The sequence below is a fragment of the Epinephelus lanceolatus genome, chromosome 6, assembly GCF_041903045.1.
Source record: "Epinephelus lanceolatus isolate andai-2023 chromosome 6, ASM4190304v1, whole genome shotgun sequence".
In the NCBI taxonomy this organism is placed as follows: Eukaryota; Metazoa; Chordata; class Actinopteri; order Perciformes; family Serranidae; genus Epinephelus; species Epinephelus lanceolatus.
Genome location: NC_135739.1, coordinates 6213403 through 6223923, shown reverse-complemented (window position 1 = coordinate 6223923; position 10521 = coordinate 6213403). Strand labels below are relative to the sequence as shown.

Genomic DNA, 10521 nt, shown 5'->3' with positions numbered 1-10521 from the left:
AATAAAACTTCTACTGAAACTAATAAAAATATAAACTAAAACTACACATTTTAAAACAACTAAAAACTTGATCAACAGACTAAACCAACTCTGGAAATGAATTGAAACAAAAATAAAAACTAATGAAAAGCACAAATCAACTCTGGCTGAGACACTGAAACGTCACACTTGCAAACTTTTCGATTTCTAAATATCTTAACCATGTTCACAAAGTAATTAAAACAACCAATAACAGAGCTTTTAACCCCAAGATACTTTTATTGTTCTGTTTATGAATTGAACATTTTCAATAGAACTCCTCATGCAAGACTTTGAACAAGGAAATGCATCCTGCTGCAGAACGATTAAAGATGAAGTACAATCTATTGAAAACTGACAGAGTAAGCTTCTCCCAATCTGAGGGTAATTATTCTTAATCTCCTTTCAGCTCCTCTAAAAGCCTCATCAGTGCTGGGCGTATCCAGATCCCTCTTATATGAACATTGGTCCGTTTTTTCCCACACTGGCGTGCATGAAGAAAAACTAAAGCTTGTTTTGATGACTATGAACATCTGGTATCACAAAGTTGGACAAAATGATAAGACTACATTGTAACATCATGTGCCAATCCATATGTCTGTACATCCTTTACTGGTGACTCTGTAACTTAATGGTTGCTGTGTAAGCATCAAATGGACATCAAAGTGAGGGACGTCCTCCATGTACAGTGGGACTATATTCATTCTGACCTGTAACTGTCAACAACGTGACAGCTTCAGTCTACAGGAGAACCAGCAATGAAATCACATTACCCTCTCAGATAGATGATAAAGCTTGTTTAATTGATGCTGATGATGTCAGTCTACACTATGCTGATTATAGATGGATGAACTAAACACAGCAGGGGGGAGAAGACTTATAAATCAGTATAGTTTTAGTGACAAAGGAAAACTGGTGTAACTACAGAAAACACAAAGTACTTGGTGTTTACTCTTCCCTAGCTTTTTTTTTGTCTTTTTTAATTTTTCAAACCAAAAAAAGGAACCAGAATGTACATTTTCAGACACTTCAAATCCATCATCACTCCTTTACGTTTTCTTTTTCGAAAAGATTATTTCCATTTAATATAGATGGAAAAGGGAAGTAACGGGAGCAAATTTACAGTTTCATCCAGAAACTTTTTGAGTGACACAAAGTACAGCAACCGGTATTCCCAGGATAAAGTGCAATAAAAAGGGAGACGTGAAGTTTAAGGAGAGCGTTGCTTGGCAGGATCACTCTCCAGAGCGACAGCAGGCCCGGAAACCACACTGCAGGTTCTGGCAGCCGCTGGCCGTGTCTGCGTGAGGACCTGGACAGAAACACCACACAATGGTCACCTACTGAACTGCATGACATAGGACATATGAAATTGCTTGTGCATACCCTTACCCACACAATCCAAAGAGTGAATCATTACATTTACATTAAATAAATGAATAAGATGAAGTGAATTCTGACGGCATCGTGCTGGCTACTGTAATGCCTACTTACCTTCCACCTTAGTAGGATCTGTAACACTAGGACCCATGCTATGCAGGTGGGGTTAGGAATGTTTGTTACAGTTGCCACAAACTGCATCATGACATATTCACATCCAGTTTAAAGAAACAGCTATCTCCAAAGCACCTTACTTGTGTAACAGAATTAGAAATAACCTGTACAATTCATGTCTATGCTTGTCTATGCTATGTAGCATTGTAGAGCCACCTGGTGGCTTAATAGCACAACTGCATTGGTGGGGTTTCTCCTCATGCACCATACATGCCTCAGCAAAGGAAAATACTTGGTGCACGTGAGCAATGATGCTGTCCATATTTTTACATTTAATGCTTTCAAATTATTTTTGCAACTATGGGTAACATGCACTTTGACTGCTAACACTACTGGCATGTAATCTGAAAGTTACTAGCATGTACAGTTTTGTGTTTCAGTGGAAAAATGACCCCTAACATTTTCACTTTTGAGTGTTACCGTTGATGTTGTCGCAGTAATAAAAGTGCTCATCATTGAGGGAAGGACAGGCTGACACCAGCTCCTGCAGCCCCACCTCAGTGATGAAGAGGCAGCCAGACAGGTTGAGATGCTCCAGGAAAGGAAGCCCTCCACGCTGCGACAGAGCCCTGAAACACACACATGGTGCAACCTCATTACAGGTAGAGCAACCTGCACACCAGCAGTGAGAATGTATAGATAGACACTGATGATCCAGTCTTAAGCTAATAATGGATGCTGACTACAGCAAATGTAAAGCCTTCATCTAATAATCAGCATTTACTTAATAACTGATGGAAACATAATTTGATGAGTAAACCCGCATTTCTATTTTTATACTGCCATGTGAATAAACATTCACATCTGTCTATCTCACCAAAACTGTGTACATGAGTAAGGCTGCAGGGATAAGGAGTTTGCAAAGATAAGTGGCAGAGTGCTTGCACAACTGACCGCACCCACACAAGCTATTACACCACTTGTTTTCAACTGGCACTGAAAATAACTACATGTGCCACTTAGCTCTACACGTTGTTTTGAAACTGCAACCTGACAAAACGTTGGAATTTTTCAGCTGATCAAAGACGGCGTTCATCGTACTGCATCACATACATTTCTGAAGATACTAACCTTTCATATAAATCCATTTAAAGCCAGGTTTGTTTGGCCGTTTAAAGAGCAAAAGGAGTGTTTGGAAAAAGAGCAATGTATGATCTTTACCTCAAGCCCAAATCTGTCACTTGGTAACATCCAGAGAGACTGAGAAATTTCAGTGAGCGTTTTGCTGATTGGTCAGTCCTGTTTTCATGCTCCAGGCACTGCAGGCCCCCAAAGGAGGAGCATTTAGTCCGAAACTCTGCAGTGCTGCTTCTGGTGGTGCCTGACTCGCACTGAGGCCCAGAAAAAGTCCTGAGGGCCATGTCACTAGTGCAGCAGGTAGAGTGACCACAAAACATTTCCCCAGACATAGCATACTGCTGATGCAGATAGGAGGCATTTGAGCCAGTCCTGTGCCCACGCCTCCTGCTCCTCCTGCAGCAGCACGAGCCTCCCACGAGCTGTGTCTCTACAAAGCTTTCTGCTTCAGGGAGAGACATCACACCACGACGGCTCCACTCTGCAGCATCCTCAATATCTGCAGGGTCTGAGGGGTCCAGGACCCACACTGACGTGGGGGTGCAGGCAGCGCCCCAACGACCTGTCCCTGTCTTAAAAATGATGGCCTGCCTCTTCCGCACCACTGGATGTAGGCTTCTCTCGTCCATGAGCGTGATGGGTACTGGGGAACTTTTAAGAAGCTTGGCTCGCCGGTCTGAACGTTTGTCAACGCAGGTGGAGGATGTGAGGTCACCCAGCCCGATAGACAGTTTCTTCATGGTGTGATCAGTAATCTTCTCGCACCCTGACAAATCCAGGTGCTCCAGAGAGAGACAAGCTCCGAGAGACGACCAACTGTAAGAGGATAGCAAGGACAATGAGATGAGTTTCCTGTAGTTAAAAAAAAAGAATGGACCAGGGCTGGCCCTAGGCAAATTATATAATATTTTAGTAATGACTTTTAATATATTTACCTGTCAAATGCACAATCTGTAACATCAGTCTGAGTCAGGTCCAGGTGAGTAATATTGGGGCAGAAACTGAGCATCTGGCGCACCTGAGAAGAGGACATGACAGTTCAGACTTGACTCAGTCTTCATTATCGGGTATCGTCAATTTCAGTGTCAAAGTGAGAACTTCATACCATTTTACTCGAGACTGTGGAACTGTAGGCCAGAACAATGGACTTGACAGACGGACCCACCGCTGGCAGGAGGTTCTGGATAATCCCATTCAGAAGCCTCTTCTCTCGCTTAGCAGTGCTTATGGCCAGGGAGCCCTGTGTTTGGCCCGACACATCTTAAAAAAGACAATGAACAAGAACATTCTCAGTCTGTACAAGTCTGTTTAATCATCACCTTTAACAAACGGACTGCGAGGCACAACCTATGGCTTGCTCTATTTATTTACCTTTTTGCCAGAGTGCAGCTGGAGAGAAGGTGAATTAAGGTGACTGAATTCACGATAACAGCATGTAAGCAAATTTAGAGTGCCCTGCCTGAGGGTCCTGGGCAAATACATTTGGATTTTCTCACGCTTTACTTTAAATCCACGAGATAATCAAATATTAGAGATGTCAAAACCTCCTAGCCCATGCCTTTTGATACTAGTTTTTTAAATAAGTATATTTTAGTAGACTTTGAGGTGTCTAATCTGTTTATGACACAAACCTCTTTACATTTGACCAGTGTAAAAATCAGTGGACATTGTGTTTGTAAGGGCACACTTGTGATTTAATAGCTTTCCGACATGATCATCTTCAGTTAATAACATTGGCATGTACTTTGCTTATAACAAAACCTCACCAGACTCATCAACATCAGCATCCTCATCCCATTCCTGATAGGCCCGACCCTCATTCTGCCGACTCTTCACCCACTCCTCATCTGGCTCCTGGTCCAGATCCCCAGGGGGGCCGCTATAATAATCACCTACATTAGAGAGAAAAACATTTATTAGCAGAGGACCACCACTGCATAAATTAATGCAGGTCAAGTATTTTTTGCAGGGTACATTTAGCTAAGTAAGCAATATTTTGTTCTTTGAGGTAATCAACAGCTGTGAGCAGCCTACCTCTGGCCCAGCGCACAGGGTAGAGGTGCCTCCACAGAGAGCCGGTCTTGGCCAGGTCTGACCAAGAGCTGCACACTTGACTGCAGCGACACAGATCTTCAGGGCCCAAATAGTGGAACAGCCTCAGCATGATTTCTGTGGGAAGCTGGGAGATGTGGGTTGAAGAATTCTTGTTCTTTTCCAGTTCTGAGGAGGAGGACAAAACAGCTTTATTTGTCATCGACTTAAAAACTGAAATTATCAAATGCATATTTTATAAATGCAATTCGCTTTCCAAGACTATTTATCCTTTAATGAAACTAATGACTTAAGTAGTTTAGACCTTTTTGACATGTCACAATATAAAAGCACAGGTGTTAATGATAAAATTAAAGATGGCCGAAAGCCATTTACCTTGGTTGCCTTAGTTTCAAGGTCCTGCTTTTGTACATACTGTCTCACTGCCACAATGGCGTGGCTTACTGGGACACTTGACTAGGACAGAGCCATTGTTTATGCTATTATTAACACCTGAGCTTTTTTATGACAAGTTAAAATGTCATCTGTCGGAAAAAAGCTTATTATACTGCAAGTGCTAGACAATGTTGGGGCTTCAAATATATATTTCTTTATCCATCAGCCTTTTGAATTAGTTGTTTACTAATGAGGTCTAGCTTGTTTGCATAAAAAATAGTTATAACACATGTTCACTAACCATAATCTGTCTTCTCGTGGTCAGCATATTTAAAGGCTTTCTGCAGCTCCTCCGCCTGGCTCCACAAACTGAAGCCCTTCAGCACCTCAGCGGCACAATCCCATTGGTGTTGGTTGCAGTGTTGTGCTATCACCTGTTTCTTGATGTCCTTGAGTTCCTCGTAGGTGAAGTACTGCATAAGCATAGGCTGAAAGACCTGCAACGACTCTCCTTGGTTATAAACAGCTTGCAACAGTGTCATTCACAGGGGTATGAGCATACATGTTTTTGAAAATGTTTCCTTAGGGATTATTGTTCATGTCTTTTCCCTTTGTTGTTATGGAACACAATTTAGTCTTACCCATGCTTTAGGGAATCAATTAATCAAAAGATATTTATATTAACAGTAAATAGGAATTTGAACATCTTGTACCTCTTCTTCTTCCTTCATGTGGGGCAGAAAGTCTTGTGTGAAAGCCTCTAGTCTCTCCTTCAGTTGCTGGGCATAGTTAAGCTGCTCATATTCACTCTAAAAACACACAGCAATTATTAATTCATGGGATCTCTTAAACATGTCAGTTGAGACTTCTTCACAATCCTGTCTGTATCATCTAGCACATGTATTTTTTTTAATACATGGCACATACAATTCATGGCCTTGTCAGAGTCTCTTTAGGAAATGAGGAAAATTCAAAAAAGGTCATCCAGCTGAATACAAATAACTCAGCACAACATTATTGATATCAGTTGAAACATCTTTCCTCTAGGACAGTTCTCAACCCAAAGACACAGAATGTTCCTTTCTGTTTTACAAACTGTCTGGAGCAGAGCGGAAGTTAAGATTTACACAATTGCATCATTCTGGAAAGCCCATTTTTGGTTGGCCAATGGCTTGAGAGAGAACAATAACTCTTCTATCTTGTTAAGCAGGTCACAAAAACACAACCCCACCTTTCTTATACAAACCAGCACAATTCTTTCTCAGCTGACCTTTTCCTTATAAATAAATACAATTTCAAGTTGTATCATCACACAATAGTGACAAAAACTTAGAAAAATGGATGCTAAAACTTAAAAAAGGGCTTTAAAAAAAAGTTGTATTTCAAAAGATACAGATTTATTTCCAATCTATACATTTAACATGTACATATGAAAATAACAGCTCTTCTGTTGTTGGTACTGCAATCTGGCTATGTGATATTTATTCTAATGACAGAGTGTTACCCCACCATTGAGCAACAACTATCAGCTAAGCTCTGCAGAGCTCATATGTGTTCATTTCAAGTAAAGCCTAGGTGCAATCTAGGGCCATGGCAGGACAATAAACTTTTCTATAATGCGTTGATGCATGTTTACCTTGACGTTGTGCAATCCTTTTTCAAAGAGGGACAACATCTCTGAGAGTTTGTTGTCAGAATGCACGTTGTACACAGTGCAGCAGCGCTGTTGCAACAGGCCGATGATGTACTCATTCTCGATTTGTTCGTGCATCTTGAACTCCTTAAAGGTGGCGCACAGTGACTGAAGAAATGAGCGGAAATCATTGTTGTTGGAGAAGTTGGTTTTTGACAACTGTGGAAATAAAACAAAGAAACAATCATTTATTATAAAATGTAATGTCATAAGTGTTTATAGTGATACCCATGTAATAAATAAAATAATTAGCACCTGCTGCAGTGTGACAGAGAATGTAATCTTAGACAGCTAATAACAATACTATACTGCACCATACTGTATTTTAACTTATACTAGATCAGTGGTTCCCAACTGGTCCAGCCCTGGGGTCCAGATTTGTCCCTAGTCATTAGTTCAAGGTCCACACAGTTTAACACCTCAGTATCATACTTGTGTTTGGACATGTTGTCGAGCTAGTTTGCCGTCTCTGTTAAGTAGCTGTCCATTTGTCACTCATGCTACAGCAGGAAACAGCACTTCAAAATAAAAGCTCTGTGCCAGAAAGTCACTGTAAATAAATGGACCTGCGATCCACTTTTGGACCACGACCGACCAGTTGGGAACCACTGTACTAGATTATATTATATTTATATTACTACTATTACATTGAACCTTTGACTATGTCTTGTACCTCACATGTACTTGGGTACATCATACTATACTATGTACACATCGTACACTACATTTCTATTTTACTTTATTAATACAGACAACACTAAGTGATATTACTTAACCACAGCACACATTATTCTACTGTGTTGTTTACGTAACACTAGACCAGCTGTTATTAATCATACAGTATAACTTCATCTCATAATTTGCCACTTTAACTTGAATTGCCCTTGGATAATCCTTTTTTTCTACTCTTACACAAGTTGTACATGGCCTAGCTCTTATTTCATTTACTTATTTTGATTTCTCTGTGTATTTGTACTTCAGTATGTTTTAATGCTGCTGCAACACTTTGACTTTCCACTCAGGGCTTCTGTAACGCTACAGTGTCACGTAGCTCACGTTTGCACAACCGTCGTAATTACATGACGCTATCTACTGTCACTGAGTTTACCTGACTTGTCGAAATTTTAACATACAGCCTGAACGTCTCCAATGTTATAAAACAGTTGATGGAAACATGACAGACTGCTCTGAGATGCTTTAAGAATGTTGCATAACAAGGTATCTTGTAAATTGGTTAAGCTAACGTTAGCTAAAGCGGTTAGCAAGCCTTAGCTGTATATCGATAACGTTAAATATGTTTTCTTAAAAGTGCAACCCGATACGCATAAGTGCTGGATAAGCAAACACCTCCATGTTTGGCTAACTTCACGTTTATAAGTCTAACCTCGAAGCTACCAAACGGTCCCAATGTAGTCGTGAGGCGTGATAGTCCATCTGCTTCGACTGACTCAATCGTTACAGAAACAAGCTAACGCTAGCTGACGTGCTAACTGGCGTTCACTCGTCCGCTGGCCACACGCACTTCATATATTCCTTTATAAAACACCAAATTGACAACCGACATTCATTTATACACACCTTTTCGCAGTACAGGCCCACCAGCTGCTTCATTCGCCAGTGTGGGCCAGTAAAAACATCCACCTCGTCCGGAAAAGGGGCCATCTTTACACACTGAAGCTCAGTGCGTCATCTGCACAGTCGCAGATACAATCGAACTGGGAGACTGCGCGTGCGAGCAGCTCATGTGACCGCAGGTTATGAATATGGACGTGTTAGATTTCCTCCGCCTCCACCTGTTTATTTACTGCTGCACTGGGCAGGGATTCAAACATGCGAGCATGCACATATCACATATATCTCTTCCTTTCCAATCGCCCCATGTTGGTTTACATGTAAGTGTCTGCCTAGGGCCTACAATCCTACTTGAGGCAGGTGCGTCAATATAGACAGTGTAGGGGCCCATGGGACAAGGGGCCCTTACAGAGAGCAGGCCCTCCAACAGCATGATGGCCAGAGAACAGGCTCCTGTAACTCATTCAGACTGCCACCTCATTAATATACCTATCTTCCCAGAAGAACTAATGTTTACTGCAAATTTATTATGTTGATCTGTTCTGTACACACGACATCTATTGCACGTCTGTCCGTCCTGGAAGAAGGATCCCTCCTTAGTTGCTCTTCCTGAAGTTTCTTAAAGGGTTTTTATGGGGAGTTTGTCCTTATCTGCTGTGAGGGTCCATGCTGTCGTATTCTGTAAAGCTCTCTGAGGCAACTTGTGATTTGTGATACTGGGAATTAAAATCTAATTGAATTCTAATTGAACTGTTATAGATGTGGGCATAAATGCAAAACCATCTCCATCATAGTTTATTTCTTTTGTGTGAAAGAGTCAGTAGCAATCTACTACTCTCACTCAATTCATTTAATTAATCAATTTTATCTAGTACAATAAAGGACTATGTGTTTCTTAGAAATTAATATTATGTAGGCTATTTATTTTTTTGTCTAAGACTTCCTGTGAAAGTAGTTGGTTGGTTTGTGAATTAAATTTCAAGAACATTTTAACACAATGTTGTTTTCAAAAGATCATATTTGCCTACCATTAGCTATTGGCAGTGGTGACATTTAACTAAGTACATTTGTTAAGTGTACTTAAAGGTTAGAATTACGCCCATTTTCAAAATGCATACATACATACATGTTATTCTAAAACAGCCCCAGGTGAATGTTCAGAGCATATGGGTACATTTTCCGTTTCAGAACTGCGAACACTTCAATGAAATAAAATAAAATCAGACTCCTATTCATTGTCTGTGGAGCAGCTGGAGGCTTTAAACAAGGGGCATAAATATAGATAGTGCAGGCATTGTGATTGCACTGGGGCCCCTGGGGTGGAGGGGCCTGTAGAGCTGGCTCTTGCAAGTGATTCAGATTACCACCTTGGAAATATACCTGAGTACAAAGATAAATGATAAAAAGTATATATTATTAATTTAAAATGCCATTTGCTATACATGTCCTCAAAAAGGTAAACCTGGTTTTCTTTTTTTAAATATTCAGTAGCTAGTTAAAACAAAACTATGTGCTTTTTTCTATATAAGCAATAAAATCTATGAATATACTATAAAAACTATTCAATTAAATTATTAATTTCTTACTTTCTTTTGTGTTTTTGTCAGATATGCAATGATGATTTCTGGATAGAACGTATGTTGATCTTTATTTGTGTCAAGACATTACATGCACAATAGTGTGCACTAGGGCCCATCATAATAATGTGCACAGGGGCTTGTAGTAACTTCCTTATGCCACTGCTTTACACCCCATGACATCAAGAGTTTGAAACTTACTTCTCTGGTTTCTGACTTTTGAGAGAGTAGCTCAAATTCACAAATACTGATTGAACTTCCCTGAGCCATGGGAATTATATACTGGAATTCTTTATTTAGGTGATGATCCCCTTTAGCCCTTTGAAACCTGGAGCGACATCACTGTCTTTGAACTTTGAACCCTGAGCAAATTGGTGTGTCTTTCAAAAACATGGGGAAAAAGGCAATGAGCAGCTTGATAAGAAATGTCCCACAGATTGCAAAAAATAATAGGTTTAGAAAATGATTACAAAAAAATAGGGAGAAATTAAAAAAGCTAGGGAAAACTATATTTATAATTATTATTATCACATATTATATCATATTATATTTCATTTTGAAGCACTATTTCCAGGTCATTTCAGTGTTTGTTTCTTTCGTTTT

At 40.1% G+C, this 10521-nt stretch overlaps 1 protein-coding gene across 1 annotated transcript; it reads right to left on the bottom strand.

Annotated features, from left to right (window-relative positions):
• Positions 1-238: 238 nt before the first annotated feature.
• On the bottom strand, positions 239-8483 carry fbxl5 (F-box and leucine-rich repeat protein 5). The gene is made up of 11 exons (XM_033622319.2): positions 8348-8483; positions 6713-6928; positions 5790-5885; positions 5378-5573; positions 4684-4869; positions 4416-4541; positions 3755-3909; positions 3585-3667; positions 2734-3465; positions 1993-2141; positions 239-1330 (listed from the first exon to the last, which is right to left on the bottom strand). The coding sequence occupies exons 1-11, from the start codon at positions 8429-8431 to the stop codon at positions 1254-1256; spliced, it is 2100 nt and encodes a 699-aa protein (XP_033478210.1). The 5' UTR covers positions 8432-8483; the 3' UTR covers positions 239-1253.
• Positions 8484-10521: the final 2038 nt, after the last annotated feature.